This window comes from Pristiophorus japonicus, chromosome 3 (genome assembly GCF_044704955.1).
Source record: "Pristiophorus japonicus isolate sPriJap1 chromosome 3, sPriJap1.hap1, whole genome shotgun sequence".
Taxonomy (NCBI): Eukaryota; Metazoa; Chordata; class Chondrichthyes; family Pristiophoridae; genus Pristiophorus; species Pristiophorus japonicus.
In genome coordinates, this window is record NC_091979.1 from 151,623,013 (window position 1) to 151,648,283 (window position 25,271).

General features: G+C 43.3%; 1 protein-coding gene across 4 annotated transcripts in view; it reads right to left on the bottom strand.

Annotated features, from left to right (window-relative positions):
- The window catches only part of hecw2a (HECT, C2 and WW domain containing E3 ubiquitin protein ligase 2a), a 599,390-nt gene that overhangs the window by 272,943 nt on the left and 301,176 nt on the right, over window positions 1-25,271 (bottom strand). For 3 of the 4 annotated variants that reach the window (XM_070875901.1, XM_070875903.1, XM_070875902.1), the window contains 3 exons: window positions 8,826-8,926; window positions 1,124-2,596; window positions 682-777 (listed from right to left, as the gene is read on the bottom strand). In XM_070875901.1, the coding sequence (XP_070732002.1) occupies window positions 682-777; window positions 1,124-2,596; window positions 8,826-8,926 (1,670 nt within the window). Of the gene's footprint in view, window positions 1-681; window positions 778-1,123; window positions 2,597-8,825; window positions 8,927-24,017; window positions 24,026-25,271 lie in introns of those variants that run through there. The other variant, XM_070875904.1, reaches the window with a different exon arrangement.

A 25,271-nucleotide genomic window follows, 5' to 3' on the forward strand; every position in this document is an offset into this window, starting at 1 on the left:
GCCACATGAACATATCAAAAAACAATCAGGTAATTGCAATTTTACAAGGGGTATTATTCCAAAGACGTTTTCCCTTCAATTTTCTATTGCTGTTTCTTTTCTAAAGGTAGAATTTTATGCTGGGATTTGGTTCTGGAGATTGCAGCGATCTCCTTATACTTCATCCCAGTGTTCAATCAACAACAAAAATAACAAAAATTTGCATTTATATCGCGTCTTTAATGTAGTAAAATGTCCCAAGGCGTTTCTTCACGTATTGATGGACACTGACCATCAGTGGTCTATTCAACTGTTAGGGGCCATCACAGCAAACCTGCCCTCATCAATGAACACACACCAGTGTCTGCTCAATAACAATCAGAAATGGTAAAGTTGTCCAATTTTCCACTCATAGCCTGAAGAGGTTAATCCCAACTGTAGTACCTCTACAGCTGCCCCAGCTAGGAATGGAAAGACATTTTTACACAAAGGGACATGGCTTGTCAATACTGTATTAAACATCGTGGGATAGAATTTTCACAGGGGTTCCCAGATCATCCACTGTAACTTTGACAGAATTCCTGTTAACGCCATTTCGACAGGATTTCCAGAAATCTTCTCAAGTTATCGCGTACAATCGGGAGAACCCCTATGGGAATGAGTTCTGAAAGTATCCATTCTGAGCAAATTTGATAGACTCACTTGGTGGTAGTGGTTCATCAATACGCTGATAACGGGTAACGTCCTGCCGCACTGAGGGTAAGGATCTCAAAGGCTGGTGGGTGCTTGATGGAGAATCTGGCCAATAATGTTTTAAAATCATAAAAATGTTTCACAATGTGCTGTAGTACAGAAAAATGGCTCTTATGAAATTAATCAATATTTTAATACACATTAAGCTGCCACGCCACTGAATCACTTCTGATGCAAAGTGCCACACAGGTACTTCATCATATCTTCTATATGCATTCAGGTTAAAGGTCCAGGTAGAATGATATTTTTGTCTAGTGTCGTCCTTCACAAGATAAATTGGTCTCTCCAATATGCTATTTAAATTATTCTACTTTGCTATTTGACTAACAAGCTTTAAATTACTTGAACCTTACATGCAACTGTTCTACATTAAAGTTTTCTTTAAATTTACCTGGATTGTCACCTTCAGCCTCTGCTGTGGCTTCACTTGTCTCCTCTGGAGTTGCTGAGGCAGGTCTGGCTTCTTCGTCCTGTGATAGAGCATCTGTTGCTGCTGCTGCTGCTGCTGCTGCTGCTGCCTGCAAACTCCTCCTCCTCTGCCAAATATCTTCTGTCTCAGATACAGAGGGTAATGTATCCATCTCAAGAGGTGCTTGCTCCTGCTGCTGTGCCTCATTGTTATTTTCAGTTTCTTCACTCACCGGAATATCTGCAATATCTTCAGAATCTTGGTTTTCTGCAAGAACATCAGCAGGACTGGCACCATCTTCCTCATCCTGCGAAGAGAATGCTGGGGTTTCTGAGAACCTGGCACTTTCAAAAGAGGAAAATCGCGTGGTGCTTTCTACAGATGAAGATACCCTTGTTGTGTTGCCACTTCCATTGCAGGAGCTATCAGCTCCTTCTGCATCACTTTCTCCCTCTGGCCTAGTGCTGGCTTCACTAACACTCTCTGTGCGGGTTGTATCACTTTGTTCATTCTCTGAAGACAGTTGGGATGGTTCCGATGTTTGATCTACCGATTCTGTTTGTGTCAGCAATCTCTCTGCACTGCTTCCAGCGTCAGCAGTTTGATCAACTGTAGTCCTGGAAGTTTCCGGAATATGTTCATCTTCTTGGAAGGTACTGGTTATAATGTTATCATTGCTCTGTAACTCATGATTTTCCTGTTCTTCTTCTTCACCTCCAACCTGTGCCGTTGAAGAAAGGCTGTCCAGCAGATGATGAAAATTCTTATACTGAGAGTCTGATAACTGTGCATGTGCTACATCTGAGGCTGATGCCTCTTCAATTTCTGTCAGATTTATCTGAGAGTCAGAAGACCGTCTAAAACCAAGTTGATCTCCATTGCTGTTTTGCTGACTGTCCAAGTACTCATTACCAGTGCTGCCAGAAGCACAGTTAAATTGTATGCCATTTTCCTCGTTTTCTCCTGCTAACTGGAATCCATAAGCCAATTCTTGATGAATATCATGGTCCTCTTCATCAGAGTCTATATGAAGCATAGCGTTCAATCTAGTGTCTGTAGGGAAACTACTTTTCAGTTTGGGAGATGCTCCAACCTTATGCAGGTGAACTTCAGCCAAACTTGACTTTGTACTTTCACTACCATCAACTGTATCAAGATAATCATTCAGTGATTCTTGGCGATAGGTTGCATGTTTTGCTGGGAATGGCCTTGCTACTGAAGGTTCACCAAGTACTGCAAATTCGTTGACCATACCTCCAATTTTGCTGGATGCACTTGGAATGTGCACAGCCCCAATTTCTTTCTGTATAGGTCCATTCACAATAACTTCCATCTGGCCAGGATGTGCTGCTGATTCTAGTGGATCTGGCATATCTTCATCATCAGATGGACTGCCCAAATCTCCATTTACAGCATTTGCTCCAAGATAAGCGCCCAAAGCCTCAGGAGAAGCATCTAATAAACACAAAATTCAAGTTTAATTTACAATTCAAAGAAAATCACGTAATTTACTGTCAAAGTAGTCATGCCGTATTCTAGGTCTACTAATTAGCTACGTTTATTATAGATGTACAGTAGGTTCACTCAGTTAACTAAAAAAATAGACTTAACACAGCAAATCGTGCCTATAGTGCTTCCAACTAGAACTATCAATACAAGTCAACAGAGACAAGCAAGTTAATGCTTACTATTGTCCCAAAAATATATTTTTGTGACAGCCCTTGCATCATTATGTCTTGACTTGCCAAGGAACATACTCATCGTCTGCTCCTCTTCCTCATCACATGAAGTCGGCCATATGATCACTGATGACCTGGTCTACCTAGCCACCTCCTCTCTCAACACTTGCTGTTAACTCCATTTCCCTGCTAAACACCAGCTCAAGCTGAAACAGAACTGTACACAACCTCAGCATCCTATGCAGTATTGAGCTGATCACCTACCTTCGGCCACACCTCAGCCCATCACTGAAACTTTCATCCATGTATTTGGCACCTCCAGGTGCGCCTATTCCAATGTTCTCATGGTCTGGCCGGCCTCCCATCCTCTGTGCCATGTAAACATCAGCTCATCCAAAAATCTACTGCCCTTAAGATATCCAGCACCATCCTGCTCACCCATTAGCCCAGTCCTTGCTGAGCTCCCTTGCTGCCAGTCCCCAACATCTCAAATATAATATTTACATCCTCTTGTTTAAAATCTCTTGATGATCTCACCACTTGCTATCGCTGTAACCATGTCCAGCCCTACAACCCCCACCCCAACTGCTCCATTCCTCTGACTCTGACCTCATATGCATCACCCATTCCTTTCAACCCACCACTGACAGCCGTGCCATCAGCTACCCAAGACCCACACTCTGGAATTCCCTCCCTAAAACCTTCCAGTTCTCCATTACCCACACCTCCTTTAAGGGATTACGGAAACGTGGCTCTAGGATGATCAGGGCTGGGAACTCAACATCCAGGGGTATTCAACATTCAGGAAGGATAGAATAAAAGGAAAAGGAGGTGGGGTAGCATTGCTGGTTAAAGAGGAGATTAATGCAATAGTTAGGAAAGACATTAGCTTGGATGATGTGGAATCTATATGGGTAGAACTACAGAACACCAAAGGGCAAAAAACATTAGTGGGAGTTGTGTACAGACCTCCAAACAGTAGTAGTGATGTTGGGGAGGGCATCAAACAGGAAATTAGGGGTGCATGCAATAAAGGTGCAGCAGTTATAATGGGTGACTTTAATATGCACATAGATTGGGCTAGCCAAACTGGAAGCAATACGGTGGAGGAGGATTTCCTGGAGTGCATAAGGGATGGTTTTTTAGAACAATATGTCGAGGAACCAACTAGGGGGAGGCCATCTTAGACTGGGTGTTGTGTAATGAGAGAGGATTAATTAGCAATCTCGTTGTGCGAGGCCCCTTGGAGAAGAGTGACCATAATATGGTGGAATTCTGCATTAGGATGGAGAATGAAACAGTTAATTCAGAGACCATGGTCCAGAACTTAAAGAAGGGTAACTTTGAAGGTATGAGGCGTGAATTGGCTAGGATAGATTGGCGAATGATACTTAAGGGGTTGACTGTGGATGGGCAATGGCAGACATTTAGAGACCGCATGGATGAATTACAACAATTGTACATTCCTGTCTGGCGTAAAAATAAAAAAGGGAAGGTGGCTCAACCGTGGCTATCAAGGGAAATCAGGGATAGTATTAAAGCCAAGGAAGTGGCATACAAATTGGCAAGAAATAGCAGCGAACCCAGGGACTGGGAGAAATTTAGAACTCAGCAGAGGAGGACAAAGGGTTTGATTAGGGCAGGGAAAATGGAGTACGAGAAGAAGCTTGCAGGGAACATTAAGACGGATTGCAGAAATTTCTATAGATATATAAAGAGAAAAAGGTTAGTAAAGACAAACGTAGGTCCCCTGCAGTCAGAATCAGGGGAAGTCATAACGGGGAACAAAGAAATGGCAGATCAATTGAACAAGTACTTTGGTTCGGTATTCACTAAGGAGGACACAAACAACCTTCTGGATATAAAAGGGGTCAGAGGGTCTAGTAAGGAGGAGGAACTGAGGGAAATCCTTATTAGTCGGGAAATTGTGTTGGGGAAATTTATGGGATTGAAGGCCGATAAATCCCCAGGGCCTGATGGACTGCATCCCAGAGTACTTAAGAATGTGGCCTTGGAAATAGCGGATGCATTGACAGTCATTTTTCAACATTCCATTGACTCTGGATCAGTTCCTATCGAGTGGAGGGTAGCCAATGTAACCCCACTTTTTAAAAAAGGAGGGAGAGAGAAAACAGGGAATTATAGACCGGTCAGCCTGACCTCAGTGGTGGGTAAAATGATGGAATCAATTATTAAGGATGTCATAGCAGCGCATTTGGAAAATGGTGACATGATAGGTCCAAGTCAGCATGGATTTGTGAAAGGGAAATCGTGCTTGACAAATCTTCTGGAATTTTTTGAGGATGTTTCCAGTAGAGTGGACAAGGGAGAATCAGTTGATGTGGTGTATTTGGACTTTCAGAAGGATTTTGACAAGGTCCCACACAAGAGATTAATGTGCAAAGTTAAAGCACATGGGATTGGGGGTAATGTGCTGACGTGGATTGAGAACTGGTTGTCAGACAGGAAGCAAAGAGTAGGAGTAAATGGGTACTTTTCAGAATGGCAGGCAGTGACTAGTGGGATACCGCAAGGTTCTGTGCTGGGGCCCCAGCTGTTTACATTGTACATTAATGATTTAGACGAGGGGATTAAATGTAGTATCTCCAAATTTGCGGATGACACTAAGTTGGGTGGTAGTGTGAGCTGCGAGGCGGATGCTATGAGGCTGCAGAGTGACTTGGATAGGTTAGGTGAATGGGCAAATGCATGGCAGATGAAGTATAATGTGGATAAATGTGAGGTTATCCACTTTGGTGGTAAAAACAGAGAGACAGACTATTATCTGAATGGTGACAGATTAGGAAAAGGGGAGGTGCAACGAGACCTGGGTGTCATGGTACATCAGTCATTGAAGGTTGGCATGCAGGTACAGCAGGCGGTTAAGAAAGCAAATGGCATGTTGGCCTTCATAGCGAGGGGATTTGAGTACAGGGGCAGGGAGGTGTTGCTACAGTTGTACAGGGCCTTGGTGAGGCCACACTTGGAGTATTGTGTACAGTCTTGGTCTCCTAACTTGAGGAAGGACATTCTTGCTATTGAGGGAGTGCAGCGAAGATTCACCAGACTGATTCCCGGGATGGTGGGACTGACCTTTCAAGAAAGACTGGATCAACTGGGCTTGTATTCACTGGAGTTCAGAAGAATGAGAGGGGACCTCATAGAAACGTTTAAAATTCTGACGGGTTTGGACAGGTTAGATGCAGGAAGAATGTTCCCAATGTTGGGGAAGTCCAGAACCAGGGGTCACAGTCTAAGTATAAGGGGTAAGCCATTTAGGACCGAGATGAGGAGAAACTTCTTCACCCAGAGAGTGGTGAACCTGTGGAATTCTCTACCACAGAAAGTTGTTGAGGCCAATTCACTAAATATATTCAAAAGGGAGTTAGATGAAGTCCTTACTACTAGGGGGATCAAGGGGTATGGCGAGAAAGCAGGAAGGGGGTACTGAAGTTGCATGTTCAGCCATGAACTCATTGAATGGCGGTGCAGGCTAGAAGGGCCGAATGGCTTACTTCTGCACCTATTTTCTATGTTTCTATGTTTCTATGACCCTCTTTAAAAGCCACCTCTTGTACAAAGTTTGTGATCACCCCTCCTAAAAGGTCCTACTTTGGCTTACCATTCATCCTTTTGGTTTTATTTACACATCTGTGTAACATTTTGGGAACTTTTTCGACATTGGAACCTTCTTCTACATTATCAGGTGCTATATAAATTGAAGTTGTTATTTTTCTTTCAGTAACATGTATATTTACTTTAATTTTTTTTTAAATTTCTTTCATATAATATTGTGTTCTGTTATTACATGTTGTATCAATGATGGATCTCAGGTTTCATTTTGTGAGGGATTCTATATTTTAATATTTGTTTCTAGAAATTCTAAGGATGGCAGCATTATGATAATTTTAAAATGTTCCCCTTATGTTCTTGCATTACACTGCAACAGACGAGATATCTATCTTGACTGCATTAATGTCCCTTCTTCTGTAAGAGGTCATTTAAATTCAGCTTGGAACCCAGCAACTCTTACATTGAAGGAATGTGTCCTAGTTTATTCGGTGGGTGAAAGCACAACGTTTGTTCCAACCTATCCGCCGTAGCATTTGGATCCAGGTACTGTGATAGTAACTGTGCCCTTTGTCACATAACTGGGAATATTAAATTATGAGGTGTAAACTAGATCAATTAAATGACCCTTCACAGCATTAAGCTGAATACCACTTTCTAAAAATTCTAAAATATACTGTAAGCGGGCTAGGTCAACAGAGATTCCAGTGGCAGATATGACCCACCTGACCGTCGAGGTCCAGTGGACCCAAATTTGTAGACAGATCCAAATCCAGAAAGTGTGCAAGAGGTTACTAATTCCTCCGCTGCTCCTCCGACACATAGTAGAAACAGACAGCAACTAATGAGAGTGTGTGACGTACTCTTTGCATTATTAATTTGGCCTCAACAAAGATGGCTACCAAATGCTAAGCAAAAGAAACCAAGCATATGACTTCCTACTATTTGCATTCCTTTAACCTTCCAGGACAAAATTGTTTGCTGTGAATTATTAATCTAATACAAATTATCCAGCAAATGTCTGCCCAACTGACTAGACCTTTTTCCTTTTCATCTTTTGTATAAGCAAAAATACATGCACTGTAATTTTCTACATATGACATGCATCATTTTGTATTCAGAAATAATTTCATAACCTTAGTGAAAATTGTACTTTTACACTAAGGACATTTTGTATTGTCAAAAAATTACATGGAAAATTGTACCATATTTTTTTTCCTTACGTAAAACATGAATGAAAGGTAAAGTGACAAATCAAATTAGGCATCTGTTTGCTGGGAAACTTTGATGATGTGTAACAATTCACATCTACAAATCTTTGCCTGAATACTAAGGTGATACAAGCAGTGGGAAGTTGATTACCAAAAGTGTTTTCAAAGCTTATAACCCATGATCTGTGTGACTGGTTGCATTAATTTTCAATATTTGTACAACATTTGCAGAGAATGCAACAACTACAAAGGAATGATACAACTTTTGGCAAAAAGCTCAAGGTACAACATGTAGGTTATATTTTGCAGTGGTCATGATGGCAAACGATCAGCGTTCACTGTCACTACCCCTCTGAAATTGACCGTTAGCTCAGGATTTAGCGCACACACAGCTAAACACAGAAATCCTGCAGTTGCGGTCAGTCATTCCTTGCTCCTCCACAGGCTGTGCTGTAGAACTCCTCACAGCTAGCAATGAGTGAAATCAGTTGAACTGACGAAAACTTAAAGCTTTTCCAATCTAATATCGCTGTTAAACACTCTATAAAAAGTTAAGCCTTGTTGGAATAGGTGTAACTGGGGTTTTAACAGCATATCGACTGCTGAACAACTGTTCTGGCACTGAAAAATTAATTTTATATTTGTGGAACGTCAAATTTTTCCATTATGATAGAAAGTTATTAGATTTTTAAAATAATAAAACATTTTTAAAATTTTCTAATGTTTGTTTATGATATTTCAACTTCTACCTTAACCCTATGTGTATATCCCAATCCTTATTTCGCTCTATGTAAAAAAAATTAAAAGTGAATTGGTAATCAGTGCTTTTATTTTCTGGTTTGCTGTCTGAGAATTTTTCAATGTGATTGGTTGCTGAGATAGCGAGATGACATCATTACTGCTGTACGCGACGGATCTCCTTTTGACAGCGCTAGAATCAATTTAGCATCAAGAAAGCTCAAGATTTCACTGCAGAGATCGCGAGATGTTTGTGGGCAGCTTTCTTCCAAGGTCAGCAGCGATTGGCATCGCTTCACTACTGACTGCAAATTCCGGGCCATAGAATCCTACAATCAATGAGGTGTCAGGTTAGTCTAGGCTGTAGGCACAGCAATAGTAATGTGACATTAACAGAAAATTCAGCAGGCCAACAGGACCAGAGGGAAGTTCGGAACCAAAGATAACTGTGAATGACTATTCCGATATGATGCACGGTTCCTTTACCTTCATGAATAGATGGTGTAAGTTCCACTCTGAATTGGAGCTGACCACTGACGTGGTCAGTCGGAAGTCTTCTGCACAGGTTGTAGTTTATAATCTGGTCACTGCAACAAGGAATAATGCAATGTGACTCACATTTAAAAGATAATATACTATGGAAACATTACAGATCTAATTTTCAGTAATTTCTAACCATTATCTACTTTATGCATGTTAACTGCCAGCTTGCTTGTTTCCTTATTCTGATACTTCCAAATGGACAAAATGCTAACTGGAGTTAATTTTCCTTTAAGAGACTGTATCACTGATCTTGAAGCTACACACACAATGCAGATACCTCACTGCTAGAATTAACTCCAGAAATTGTATTTCCTTTGCCAGCTTGACTTTAGCAACTGTACACATGAAATAAAACCATGACTAGAAAAATGTTCACATGCAAATATTGTGTTATTATTGCCCATTTATTGATAACACTGAAGCATTATTTTCTGAAGCAACAACTTTTCAAAAAAACATTAAACAATGGGAATAAAGAATACATTTTATCAATGAATACAAGGTCCCTATACTTTCTATATTTTCAAAGCCATGGTGTAAACCAACTTTTATTTCATTTCTGCTAAAGTAGAAAATGTAGAGCAAGTAAGGAGGTCCTATAGTAAACTATCCCGAACCTCGTGCCTCAAGATTTAAAACTACTGCTTCCATTGTACCTCAATATATATTATTCTTTCCTCCTAATACACTTCGACAGGAATGGACCAGTAGTTAGTTTTATATATTGTCTGGGAAATCAATGATTCTGTGGCAAACTTGTAATCGTTTGTATAAAATATTCCCTATTTCCATTTTCAAACTGGTCTTCGGGGAGCACTCCTATAAATATACTAAAAAGATTATACTACTCAGTGTTCCCTCTTACTGAAGTCAGATACGTGTGTGTTTAACAATGCTTGTCCACAAAAATAAAAATGTAGTCTGCAAGGTCCTTGACACATATACACAAATTGACAAGCTTAGCCTGTCTGTCGGTTCTTTACTTCACTTAAACTACAGCAATTGCTAATTCACAATGAAGTCTTGTACCTTCTCCAGTACTAGTGGTACAGAACTCACTGGCTTTGTTTACTTTCACTTGTCTCTTCCCTACAGCAGTTTTGGGAACAGGGGCTAGAACCTCCACTTTTTTTGCATGCTTAACGCCCACTTAATGCCCATTTTACCGCTGAAATAGCATATAACGCCCATATAGTGCCCATTTTGGCACAAAGTGGAAACTGACGGGCATTTTTAGGAAACTTATCGTCGAGCGTTACTTTCCCCATGTGCTTAATGCCAGGAAAAACTATTACCACCTGCCCACTTTTTTGGGACAGAATCATCAGAATGGGCGAAATCAACACCCATAATATTGCCCAGAGTTACTTTCCGCACTGATTTAATGCTGAGATTCAATATTAACGCCCGCCCACTTTTTTTGTCGTAAAGAGCATATTTACCGAAACTAGTGGCCATGAGATCGCCCAGCGTCAATTTCAACACCTCGCACACACATCGCCCACAATATCGCTTGCCCCAAAAAACGCCCAGAAAAAGTGGAACTAATCACAGCATTATGGACGCCATGTTCTAGATCACATGTCACATTTTGTAAAAGGCTGCTGTGCTTCAACCTCGGCGGAGTTCGGATGTACTCTGCAGGTCGTTGGAGTTGATGTGAACATCTCTAAAAACATCTTGACCATACTGTGACCAACTGGAATTGAATAGATGTCTTCGTCGGGACATTCATTGTTTGTGACCAATCGGTGGAAAACAGCAACTTCAATGGGGCCTGTCCTTTCTCACTCTCTCTCGGTGACCGATTACATGCATAGACTCGACATCGCCGAAGGAACGCTCCACTGCATTATGTGCCCAATGTAAGACGTGCCAGACTGATGAGGAGGACGGCGTTACACCCCCCGCAAGTACAAGGAGAAGCAGTCTGACCTCGACTTGCCCGACACCACCTGCCTTCAGAGACTGCGCTTCCACAAAGAGGTTATCACTGAGGTATGCCAGCTGATAAGGGCAGATCTGCAGCCTTCCAGCACCATTAGTACTGCACTGTCCGTCGAGGTCAAAGTCACCGCGGCACTGTCGTTCTACGCCTCAGGTTCTTTTCAGGCCACAGCTGACGACATTTGTGAATTTTCTCAGCATGCCACACATCGCTGCATTAGACAGGTCAGTGAAGCCCTGTATGCATGCAGGAGGGACTTGATCAGCTTCCCTTTGACCAGGGAGGCATAGAGTGAGAGGGCTCTAGGATTCTCCAGAATTGCAAACTTCCCCAAGGTTCAGGGAGCAATAAACTGTATGCACATCGCGATGCGGGCACCTTTTCAGGATGCAGAGGTTTTCAGGAACCACAAAGGATTCCACTCCCTGAACATCCAACTGGTTGTCGACCACCAGCAAATTATACTGGCAGTGAATGCTCAATTTCCAGGCAGCATCCATGATGCTCACATCCTGCGTGAGAGCACTGTATCTGACTTCTTTAATAATCAGCCGCAAGGTCAATGCTGGATGCTTGGTGACAAAGGATATGGCCTCGCCACCTGGCTGATGATCTCTCCACATGGCACCCACACCGAAGCCGAGAGGCGATAGAATGAGAGCCACAGAGCAACTCGTAATATCGTGGAGAAAACCACTGGAGTGCTGAAGCAGCGCTTTAGATGCCTGGACCACTCAGGAGATGAGCTCAAATATCACCATTGAGCAGGTAGCTCAATTTGAGGTGGTGTGCTCCATGCTGCACAACTTGGCTATCAGGAGGGGACAAGAATTGCCTGATGAGTCTGACAGTCCACCTCACCAGAGAGAGGAAGGAGGACGAGGAAGCGGACGCTGACATCGGCGCAGACAATCAGACTGACGCTGAAGCCATGAAAGGGCCCATGGTGGCAATGTAGCTGCAAGAGCCTTACATCAGGAGCTCATCAATGATCGCTTTGCCTGAAAGAACGTTGGTGTTATTTACAAGACTGACACACTGCTGGATGTGCAGGTGATACATCAATGGTGGGCATCACCTTAGTGACAGTAAAAGTTTACGTTGATTGAAGTTGAGTGTCATTATATTATACTCTTTGATGTTAAGGAATCACCAGTGTGTAACGGTGCAGCTATCTGAGCCAATGCGCTACAAGGTTTGGTTAAATAAAGAACATTTAAACCAAACATTAGTCTGAAATCATCAGTATTTCTGTACAAACCAACCCTCCCTCTGCCCCCCACCCCTCCCCACCTCTACCCCTTCCCCTCCTGACTCCAAGCCGCCTGGCCGAGGAGCTCCTCAGGCGATGCTTCATTGTGTGGGGGCGGTGGGGGGGGGAGGGGGCGGTGACGGCCGAAACGCTACTTGGACGGATATGGGAGAGGACGGTCCCGAGGTGGGAATGTGCTCCGAGCCAGAAGCAAGATGTTGCTGCTGGCTCTCATGTGTGGTTGGCAATGGGGGTGCAGCATCTTGGGGTGCAGTGCCGCGCTCCGGAACCACTGGGAGCCCTCTGTCACCAGTGTTCCTGGCTACGAGCTCCAGGGCCTTCTCCATCCCTTCCATGTTATATATTATTTGTTGGACAAAAACTCGGTGCCAACTATGTTCTTGGTGCTTAGTAGGCTTTTTGCTTCTGGTGAATCTCCCTCGTGCCTCCCACAACAGCCAGACAAGCACACACCACACCCACACACGCTTTCAGTGCCTCTGAGCTCCCTCTTTCTCTGCCTCTTCTTCTGCGCATGTCATGATGACCCTTGACCTCCTGAATCGCGGGAATCGAGCGTTGCCATGCCGTTGCTAAGGACGGCCACACTTTACGGCCGTAGGTCAAAAAGATTTAACGCTACCGCCCAATTCATATTGCTCGTTGTAACACCCATTTTCAAGTGCTTTGAGAATGGGCGAGAAGCCCGCGATCTGAAAACCCTTTTTTACTGCCCATGCCAGAAATAACGCCCATTTTTGGGCGATAAGCACAAAAGTAGAGGTTCTAGCCCCAGGAGGTTAACCACTAAGGTTACTGTGACTGGCAGGAGAGCTTATGGTCTTCATAATATGTCATGAAGTCATGGAGTAGGAATTAAAATAGTCACATAAAATGGCAGCAATTCAAACATTAGGAGAGGACTATCTGCTGTGTACCGTCTCATTGCAATGCTTTGAAAGTAAAATCACAATGGAACAGAACAGCTATTCAGGCTGAAAATCAGCGGGTCACATTAGAAGTTCCTACAAATATAGGGCTCAATTTTCCCCAGTGATTTGCGCCGTTTTTTTTGGAGCAGGCTGCTTTTTTTGGTCTAAGTAAAAAATCCATAGTTTCCCCAATCAACTTGCACCAGCAACCATCTCAGTTAGTTACGATTTTTTTTAGGTAAGTTTTTTTTTCAGCCAAATGGGGCATAACCAGCCACCGATGCCAATTCTGGCCATTTAGGGAACTTTGGCCAGCTGAGAGTTACTCCAGTTCTGCTTAGGCCAGCATATGTGGCCTCTCCAGAAAAACCTTGCGGAGAGTTAAAGAAATCAGTGCAGGTAAGGAAATCGGAAGCGACCATTCGGCCTGGGATAGGGCCGGGGAGCAGACCGGGAGTGCACTCCAGGCCAGGGTCGGGCGGGGGAGCGGAGGGAGAGACAACCGATCAGAAGGCTTAGTGCCCGGGGAGGAGGAGGGAGAGAGAGGTCGCTTCCGTAATGTTGTGTTTTGTTAATGAAACATGATTCAGTTTTAATGTAAAATATATTTTATTCAAAAGTTTACAATGTACTTAATTTAACTTTAATAAAATTATTCTAGTATCAAACTTTACTTTAGTATCACTCTTTAAGATCACTTAAAAACTTTAAGATCACTTATAAACTTGTAAATTTACATAACTTACAAAAAACTTTTAATTTGAGAACGGTTACAACAGTAACAACAACAACAACAACAGCAGCAAAGAAAGGCTGCACCCATCTCTCTCCCCCTTAGTCTAAGACCACCCGCTGCGCTTGGTCTTGGACTCTCCAGCACCCCTGCCCGCAGGCGTGGCACAGTGATTTTGGGCTTGACACCAAGCGTATTCCTTCTAACATCTCGGGTACTGCGCACCTCTTGAGCGTGGTGGGCATCAGCGTCAGGCGGCAAGTTGGAGGACCCGGCTTTGAGCTCTTCAGAGGCTGGTGTGGGGATTGCAGTGGGAGTGGCAGTTGATTCTGTCAATGGGCGCGGGGTCTGAGTGTGTTCCCTTATTGCAGCAGCTAACTCACACATGCCGTCCCTCATGCACCCTGACAGTGTCTCAGCGGATTGCAACAATCCCTCCCTAATGGCCAGTATTACCTCTGACATTCCCTTCCTCATGGCCAGTGCCATGGTTTGCACTACCTCTGACACTCCCTCACTCATGGACACTATTCCCTCCCGGCAAGTGTTATTTCTCCCGACAGTCCCGCCACCTCAACACTCACTCCATTGATGGTGTCCAGGAGTGATTGGGTAGGTCAATGCTCTCCGCACTCAATGACATCACCTGAATCACATCTGTTACATCCTGCATCTCAGGAGAGTGTGGTCGATGCTCCTTCCCCTCCTCCCCACGGGTGTGGCTCGCACCCCAACAATGGAACCCACAGCCTGGGACGGTGGGATCCTGGGTGTGCCTCGCTGCACCCCACCACTGTGACCTATAGCCTGGGACGGTGGGGCCCTGGGTGTGCCTCGCTGCACCCCAACACTGGGACCCCCAACCTCGGAAGGTGTGAAACCATGGAATTTCCCATCAACACTCAAACCGCTAGTCACGGAAGGGGCTGTGAACTCTATGAGTGGCACCTCCTCCAAAGTCAGTACAACAGTGGGAGCTTCATCCAGCTCCATCCCCTCCCCCTCACCCCCATGAATGGATTGGAAGATGTTCTATTCTTCAGGCTCATCCGTGTCTGAATCTTCTTCTGCATCTTTAGGATTGGCCTCAACTTCTGCAAAATATAACAGAACAGACAAATGGTTAGCAGCAGAGGAGGGGGCAGGATGGGTGGCATTAGTAGGCTCACACATCGCAGGCCAGGCAGCAGGTTGATTTGAAGGACCATGATGAATTTGCAGGATTTACCCTCTCCCTCGAGTGTTGGCTCAGCTTGTGCAGTACTGATTGTTTTTCTCCAGGCAGGACCCATCAAAGCAGCGATCCTCTCTTCCAAGGGTGTCAGTGGGTGCAGATTTGCCGGGCCTCCTCCTGTTCGTGTTCTTTCCCCTTTCTTCTGCAAAGATGAAAATACAACTTTTTAGAGAGGATGCCTTTCTGCTAGGTGGGATATACACAGCTGGTCACATTTACAATTGCATTGAATAAATGAAAATATTACTTACACTAACTACTTGACCAAGGTCCTGCCATTTCTTTTTACACTGGCTTCCAGATCTCGTGGTGTTCACTACTGCGCAGTAATCTTCTGCAACTTGGTACCAGCGTTTCTTTCTTTCTTTTGGTGGGACTTTTATGTGACTTTTTCTGGTGTCCAGCTCCTGCCATCTGTTCTCAATCACAGTAACTAGTGACTCCACTTCTTCCAGCAAGAAATTCTTGGTCCTTGGTCCGCGTTGCATCTTGTACTGCTGCAGCTGCGATTTTTCTAATGCTCTCACACACACACACAGCACTCCTTCTCTTACACACACACGACTGTCTCTTTAAAAATGGTCGATAGCCAAATCCCAGCTGTACTGAGCATGCGCGTCCATTGGAGCGACGTCAAAAACGTAAGTTTTTTTCCCCGTGCATGCTTTTTTCGGCGCAGACAGCAGGCTCCATCGCTGAGGCGACTGGACACGCTGCACGGCTCCGGATTTGATTTACGGATCGGGGACAGCTTGGACAATTGTTTATGCCGCATTTCTGGACCTAAAAACCCGCCGTAACTCTGGCAATGCGCCAGAAAATGGACTTGGGCAAAATTGAGCCCAATAGATTGGAGAGCAAACTAAATATACTTGCCCTTCGAACAACTCATGTGCTGTTTGGTGAAGAAGATTAATTTACATGAAAATTATGTGCCATTCATTAAAGAAGGCAAATTTGCAAGCCAAATTAAATAATTAAATAAATAATAAATGGTCAAGTTCTGTGAAAGTTATGGATTCTCACCTGTATACGAGAGTAGGGGCAAGAGGCATTTTTTAGTACACACAATAAATAGCTCTACTTGTATAAAGTGAAGTTACTGCGTAAGCAGTTGACCACAAGAGCAAATCATCAGTGACCACAGGTAAGCACCGTGGCAACCAGGTACATGGTCACCAAGAAAAGATGACCTTTGCCAAGGAAACCAGAAAATACTGACACTGGATGGAGTAAGATAGACAAATACAATAGGAAAGCTCAAGAAAGTTAAGAGATTACCAGATGAACAAATGCCTGGCTCTGCCCCTTAATGCAAAAACAAAACCAGGCCACAGAAGTAGTGATTAGAAATCCAGAGTTAATAGCTAGGGCAAAGGCACAGACTGAAAGGCACAAAAAGTGTGTAGTTATAAGGGACTCTTCACTCAGGAAGGTGGAGAGACCTATGTGTTGTAAGCAAATGGAGCTGGTCGAGTGTGGTCAGTGCTTCGATGCTGGAGATGTTGGCCTGATCGAGAACACTAATGTTGGTGCGTCTATCCTCCCAGTGGATTTGCAGGATCTTGTGGAGGCAGCGCTGGTGGTACTTCTCCAGTGCTTTCAGGTGTCTACTATATATGGTCCACGTCTCTGAGCCATATAGGAGGGCGGGTAACACTGCTCCGTAGACCATAAGCTTGGTGCCAGATTTGAGGTCCTTGTCTTCAAACACTCTCTCTTCCTCAGACGACTGAAGGCTGTGCTGGCACACTGGAGGCAGTGTTGGACCTCATCGTCGATGTCTACCCTTGCGGATAGTAGTCTCCTGAGGTATGGAAAATGATCCATATTGTCCAAGGCCGCGCCATGGATTTTGATGACCGGGGGGGCAATGCTGAAAGGCGGAATCAAGTTGGTGGAGGACCTTTGTCTTACGGATGTTTAGTGTAAGGTCCATGTTTTCGTACGCCTCAGTGAAGATGTTGATGATGGTTTGGAGTTCGGCCTCTGAATGTGCGGAGACACAAGCATTGTCCGTGTGCTGTTATTCGATGACAGAGGATGGGACGACCTTGGATCGAGCCCGGAACTGACAAAGGCCAACATCCCCAGCATTGAAGCACTGACCACACTCGACCAGCTCCGTTGGGCGGGCCACATTGTCCGCATGCCTGAATCGAGACTCCCAAACTAAGCACTCTACTTGGAACTCCTACACGGCAAGTGAGCCCCAGGTGGGCAGAGGAAATGTTTTAAGGACACCCTCAAAGCCTTCTTGATAAAGTGCAACATCCCCACCGGCACCTGGGAATCCCTGGCCCAAGATTGCCCTCAGTGGAGGAAGAGCATGCGGGAGGGCGCTGAGTACCTCGAGTCTTGTCGCTGAGAGCATGCAGAAATCAAACGCAGACAGCGGAAGGAGCGTGTGGCAAACCAGACTCTCCACCCACTCTTTCCTTGAACAACTGACTGTCCCATCTGTGACAGAGACTGTAATTCCCGTATTGGACTGTACAGTTATCTGAAACCTCACTTTTAGAGTGGAAGCAAGTCTTCCTCGATTTCGAGGGACTGCCTATTATGATGATGATGATGGTGATGTAAGCAAAATGCAAAAAAGCACAGATCCTGGCAAATGGAAATGTTACAAAGAAAGCAAAGGATCACAAACAGATCGTGAGAGCTACAAAAAGGGAGTATGAAAGGAAACTTGCTGGAGATATCAAATTCAACACAATTTTTTTAAACAATTATATTAGGAAAAAGAGTGTAGTCATGAGCAATGTTGGTCCCTTAAAAACTGAAAGCAGTGATGTTATCAGTGATAATAAGGAAATGGCGGACATGTTAACTAATTACTTTGCGTCAGTATTTACAGTAGAGGAAGAGGTTAGCATGCCTGAAATCTCAAGGAAACTAAATCAGGAACAGGGACTCAATAAAATTTGTGTAAGATAGATAAATGTAATAAAGAAAATAATGGCACTTACGAGTGACATATCCCCATGGCCAGATGGTTTCCATCCCAGGGTTCTAAAAGAAGCAGGTGAGTACATTGCAGATGCCTTAACTATAATCTTCCAAAGTTCTCTCGATTCAGGAACCATTCCTTTAGATTGGAAAACTGCATGACACTCCGCTATTTAAAAATGGTGAGTGAGGGAAACCAGGGAAATATAGACCAGTTAGTCTAACATCTGCTGTCAGGAAATTGCTAGAGTCTATAATTAAGGATAGAGAGACTAAACATCTCAAAAATTTTCATTTGATCAGAGAGAGCAAGCATGGATTTGTGATAGGTAGGTCATGCCTGATAAACCTGAGGTGACTAAAGTAGTGGACAGGGGAATGTCTGTGGATGTTATTTATATGGACTTCCAGAAGGCATTTGAAAAGTCCCACATAAGGGACTGTTAACTAAGGCAGAAGCCCACGGAATTGAGGGCAAATTATTGACCTCGTAAGGAAATTGGTTGAGTGGCAGGAGACAGGCAGTCAGGATAATAGGTAGGTATTATAGGTAAAAAAAAGGGATGAGGTCCTACGAAACGAATTTAAGGAGCTAGGAGCTAAATTAAAACGTAGGACCTCAAAAGTAGTAATCTCAGGATTGCTACCAGTGCCACGTGCTAGTCAGAGTAGGAATCGTAGGATAGCTCAGATGAATACGTGGCTTGAGCAGCAGGGAGGGATTCAAATTCCTGGGGCATTGGAACCGGTTCTGGGGGAGGTGGGACCATTACAAACCGGACAGTCTGCACCTAGGCAGGACCGGAACCAATGTCCTCGGGGGAGTGTTTGCTAGTGCTGTTGGGGAGGAGTTAAACTAATATGGCAGGGGGATGGGAACCAATGCAGGGAGACAGAGGGAAACAAAAAGGAGACAAAAGCAAAAGACAGAAAGGAGATGAGTAAAAGTGGAGGGCAGAGAAACCCAAGGCAAAAAACAAAAAGGGCCACTGAATATATAGGGGCTGCAGGAGGGGTCGAAACTAAAAATCATGGTTTAAAAACTAGTATTAAAACACTCTACCTAAACGCACGCAGCATTCGAAATAAAGTAAATGAGTTGACGGCACAAATCATTTCAAATGGGTATGATTTGGTGGCCATTACAGAAACGTGGTTGCAGGGTGGCCAAGACTGGGAATTAAACATACAGGAGTGTCTGACGATTCGGAAAAATAGACAAGGGAAAGGAGGTGGGGTAGCTCTGTTAATAAAGGATGATATCAGGGCAGTTGTGAGAGACGATATCGGCTCCTATGAACAAAATGTTGAATCATTGTGGGTGGAGATTAGAGATAGTAAGGGGAAAAAGTCATTGGTGGGTGTAGTTTATAGGCCCCCAAATAATAACTTCACAGTGGGGCGGGCAATAATCAAGAGAATAATGGAGGCATGTGAAAAAGGAACGGCAGTAATCATGGGGGATTTTAACCTACATATCGATTGGTCAAATCAAATCGCACGGGGTAGCCTGAAGGAAGAATTCATAGAATGCATACGGGATTGTTTCTTAGAACAGTATGTTACAGAACCTACAAGGGAGCAAGCTATCTTAGATCTGGTCCTGTGTAATGAGATAGGAATAATAAACGATCTCCTAGTAAAAGATCCTCTTGGAATGAGTGATCACAGTATGGTTGAATTTGTAATACAGATTGAGGGTGAGGAAGTAGTGCCTCAAACGAGCATACTATGCTTAAACAAAGGGGACTACAGTGGGATGAGGGCAGAGTTGGCTAAAATAGACTGGGAACACAGACTAAACGGTGGCACAATTGAGGAACAGTGGAGGACTTTTAAGGAGCTCTTTCATAGTGCCCAACAAAAATATATTCCAGTGAAAAAGAAGGGCGGTAAGAGAAGGGATAACCAGCCGTGGATAACCAAGGAAATAAAGGAGAGTATCAAATTAAAAACCAATGCGTATAAGGTGGCCAAGGTTAGTGGGAAACTAGAAGATTGGGAAAACTTTAAACGACAGCAAAGAATGTGTAAGAAAGCAATAAAGAAAGGAAAGATAGATTACGAGGGTAAACTTGTGCAAAACATAAAAACAGATAGTAAAAGCTTTTACCGATATATAAAATGGAAAAGAGTGACTAAAGTAAATGTTGCTCCCTTAGAAGATGAGAAGGGGGATTTAATAATGGGAAATGTGGAAATGGCTGAAACCTTAAACAATTATTTTGCTTCGGTCTTCACAGTGGAAGACACAGAAACCATGCCAAAAGTTGCTGGTCACAGGAATGTGGGAAGGGAGGAACTTGAGACAATCACTATCACTAGGGGGGTAGTGCTGGACAGGCTAATGGGACTCAAGGTAGACAAGTCCCCTGGTCCTGATGAAATGCATCCCAGGGTATTAAAAGAGATGGCGGAAGTTATAGCAGATGCATTAGTTATAATCTATCAAAATTCTCTGGACTCTGGGGAGGTACCAGCGGATTGGAAAGCAGTTAATGTAACGCCTCTGTTTAAAAAAGGGGGCAGACAAAAGGCAGGTAACTATAGGCCGGTTAGTTTAACATCTGTAGTGGGGGAAATAGTGGGACATCTAGATAGGAATAGTGCAATCAAGCAGACACAACATGGATTCATGAAGGGGAAATCATGTTTAACTAATTTACTGGAATTCTTTGAGGATATAGCAAGCATGGTGGATAGAGGTGTATCGATAGATGTGGTGTATTTAGATTTCCAAAAGGCATTCGATAAGGTGCGACACAAAAGGTTACTGAAGAAGATAAAGGTACGCAGAGTCAGAGGAAATGTATTAGCATGGATAGAGAATTGGCTGGCTAACAGAAAGCAGAGAGTCGGGATAAATGTGTCCTTTTCGGGTTGGAAATTGGTGGTTAGTGGTGTGTCACAGGGTTCGGTGCTGGGACCACAACTGTTTACAATATACATAGATGACCTGGAAGAGGGGACAGAGTGTAGTGTAACAAAATTTGCAGATGACACAAAGATTAGTGGGAAAGCGGGTTGTGTAGAGGATACAGAGAGGCTGCAAAGAGATTTAGATAGGTTAAGCGAATGGGCTAAGGTTTGGCAGATGGAATACAATGTCTGAAAGTGTGAGGTCATCCACCTTGGGAAAAAGAAACAGTAAAAGGGAATATTATTTGAATGGGGAGAAATTACAACATGCTGCGGTGCAGAGGGACCTGGGGGTCCTTGTGCATGAATCCCAAAAAGTTAGTTTGCAGGTGCAGCAGGTAATCAGGAAGGCGAATGGAATGTTGGCCTTCATTGCGAGAGGGATGGAGTACAAAAGCAGGGAGGTCCTGCTGCAACTGTATAGGGTATTGGTGAGGCCGCACCTGGAGTACTGCTTGCAGTTTTGGTCACCTTACTTAAGGATATACTAGCTTTGGAGGGGGTACAGAGACGATTCACTAGGCTGATTCCGGAGATGAGGGGGTTACCTTATGATGATAGATTGAGTAGACTGGGTCTTTACTCGTTGGAGTTCAGAAGGATGTGGGGTGATCTTATAGAAACATTTAAAATCATGAAAGGGATAGACAAGATAGAGGCAGAGAGGTTGTTTCCACTGGTCGGGAAGACTAGAACTAGGGGGCACCGCCTCAAAATATGGGGGAGCCAATTTAAAACCGAGTTGAGAAGGAATTTCTTCTCCCAGAGGGTTGTGAATCTGTGGAATTCTCTGCCCAAGGAAGCAGTTGAGGCTAGCTCATTGAATGTATTCAAGTCACGGATAGATAGATTTTTAACCAATAAGGGAATTCAGGGTTACGGGGAGCGGGCGGGTAAGTGGAGCTGAGTCCATGGCCAGATCAGCCATGATCTTGTTGAACAGCGGAGCAGGCTCGAGGGGCTAGATGGCCTACTCCTGTTCCTAATTCTTATGTTCTTATGTACTCAAATTTGCAGGTGACTAGAGTGGTGTCCCGATCTGTGTTGGGACCTCAACTATTCACAGTATTTATTAATGACTTAGATGATAGCATAGAAAGTCATATATCCAAATTTGCCAATGACACAAAGATAGGTGGAATTGTAGGTAGTGTAGATGGAAGCATAAAATTACAAAGGAATATCGACAGATTAAGTGAACTTAGTAAATGGGGCAAATGGATTTCAATGTTGGCAAATATGAGGTCATGCACTTTGGACCTAAAAAGGATAGAACAGGATAATTTCTAAATGGTGAAAGGCTAAAAACAGTGGATGTCCAAAGAGACTTGGGGGTTTAGGTTCATAGGTCGTTAAAATGTCCTGAACAGGTACAGAAAATAATCAAAAAGGCTAATAAGATGCTGGCCTTTATATCAAGAGGACTAGAATACAATGGGGTAAAAAGTTGTGCTGCAACTATAAAAAACCCTGGTTAGACCACACCTGGAGTACTGTGAGCAGTTCTGGGCACCACACTTTAGGAAGGATATACTGGCCTTGGAGGGAGTGCAGCATAGGTTTACCAGAATGATACCTGGACTTCAAGGGTTAAATTACGAGGAGAGATTACACAAATTAGGGTTGTATTCCCTAGAATTTAGGTTAAGGAATGGTTTGATCGAAGTTTTCAAGCTATTAAGGAGAACAGATAGGGTAGAGAGAAACTATTTCCACTGGCTGGGAATTCTAGGACTAGGGGCCATAATGTAAAAATTAGAGCCAGACCTTTCAGGAGTGAAATTAAAAAACATTTCTACATGCAAAGGGTGGTAGAGGTTTGGAACTCTCTTCTGCAAACAGCAATTGATGCTGGGTCAATTGTTAATTTAAATAGGAGACTGATAGCTTTCTGTTAACCAAAGGTATTAAGGGAGGCCCTCATGGAGTTAGGTCGCCATGATCTCATTGAATGGTGGAGCAGGCTCGAGGGGCTGAATGGCCTCCTCCTGCTTCCTAAAATACCAGTAAGATAGTGAGTCATCGATCTGGATCTAGAGTAGTGCACATTAAGGAAATGTTAGAAGGAGGAAAACAAACAAATGCTGATTGTCCACGAAGGGGTAAACAACATAGGAAGAATTCAAGTCAAAATGCAGGGAAGGATACAAATTAATGTTTCGTGTATAATTTTGGTGCTCAATAAAGAGGAATTCACTAAAAAAAATTATGGTGCTGGCAATCTGATAGTAGAAAACTATGGTGTAGAAGGGATATTAAAATATGACTGACACCAGAGAACCGTCATGAATATAATATACAGTGATATGGATTGTTCGGAAACGACAGGAAGAAATGTAGTGGGTAGCCTTATATGCGATGTATACCTGTGAAGTTAAAGAAGGTGATCTTGTAAGAAATTAAAAATTGCACAATAAGCAATAATGATGCAATGCTTCCAAGTGAAAAAGGTAAAGATAATACCAGGAGTGTGCTACAGGTCAGCACAAGAAGGATGACCATTTGAACTATTAAGAGATCAGAAGGGTATGGAAGAATAAGTATTTTAATGGGGAAGTTCAATCCATCAATTTGAAGTTGGGAATACCCAAGTGATTTTGAGTTCGCGTTTGTAAGTGTAACACATAACTGTTTCATGAGCCAATGCATCAGGGAAGCTGTGCACAATCTTGGTAATGTAAATGACCCAGATAACACAAAGCAAATGGAAGTTCTGGCACATTTGAGATACTGTCCACAGAATGACCAAGTTTGTCATGATCTGGGTTTCAGAAACACTGGGAGCCAGGTATATAATTTTAAAAAGAATAACTTCAAGAAAATTAGAGCAAACCTCAAGCAAATAGTTTGAAAGTGGGTGTAGCATTCAAGATATATACATAATTTGTTAATCCATTTAATCAGAAGCAAAGTAAGCAAGGAAAATAACCTCTACAAATCCTGCCAGGAAAAAGGTGAAAGGGTCGACTCGAATGAATCAGAATATGTTAAAAGGGTGGGAGGATAGTCAAAGAGGAATCTGAAAAAAAGCATTGCTGCAGTCACAAAATTTAACATTAAAATTTTTCTTCAATAATGTAGCAGCAAGATGATAGTCAGAGAAGAGATATGCATGGGCTAGATTTTCTGTTTTCAGCAAAAACGGTAGTTTTACCCCAAAATTACCGTTTTCGTTGTGTTACCATTTTTAGGCCCGTTTTTCAGCCTTTAATTCATTCGTAAAAATCGGCGTTGCACGAGGATCCACGCCCCAAACCGGGAATTTCGTCACATTTAATCCAGGGCTGATAGTGCTGCGAGAGAGGCCATGTGGGGGGTGGGGGGGGGCGGGGGGGGGGAATTGCAAAAAACAAAAAAACATTCATAAAACATTGACAAAACCCTTATCTACTAAATCGGTGAAAAAAATTTTTTAAATAAAAACTTTAATTTATCTTTTTTGCATGTCTTCATACTTATCGCTGCTGGCAGGGCTGCACCGTAGGTTTGACCCTGTCGGTATACTGGGCGCAGAATACGAGAGCGCCAAAAATCGATCGCAAACACAATTTGCAATGTTGCACATCGGCACTCCTCTCCCCGGCGGATATGGAAGTGCTGCCGCAAAAAGGTATCCCGAAGAACCTGCTGACCAGGTTTTCACCGCAGAGGGTCAAATCGTGGCGAAAACCCGGTCGCAAAGTCATCGAAAATCTAGCCCATGAAACCTAAAAATGCAAACCAGCCTGAAAACCAAGATAAACACAAGACAATGATAAATGGACTAGTTTTGATCACCTAAGAGGATCACAGAAAGGAACATTTGAGATCTTTCTGCCATAATTGGCCTGGGTTTTATCTATTTTTTGCCTCTCCCAGGAGAATACATAGCTTAAGGTGGGGTGGGATATACGTACTGTGATGCACACGGCATCATAACTATAGGACAGGCTGGATGGAACCAAATATCTTTTTCTGTCCGTCATTTTTTGAATGATCAATTATATGTTAAATAATTACTCCCTCCAAGTATTCACTGAAGAATACATAAGCAACACACCACACTAAATAGTAATAACACAAGCAGAATTAATGACTTCAGCATGAAGCAGATGGAAATCAAAATGGCTCAAAACAAATAAATCCCAAAGCAATGGATGAGATTTATCCTTGAGTAACGAATGGTGAGGAATGAGATTTGTGAGGCATTGATGAAGTCAATGAATACTGAGGAGGTACCCTTCGACTGGAAACAGGCTAATATGGTACCCATTTTCTAAAAGGATGATAAAACAAACCCAGGTCATTACAGAGCCATTAGCCTTGCATCAATACAGAATAAAATGATATAATTGAACAAGATCAAGCTTGAGGGTTGTCGGTGCAATAATAACCTAGTTAACAGCAGGGGAAGATCCTTTCTGACCAACCTCCTTGACT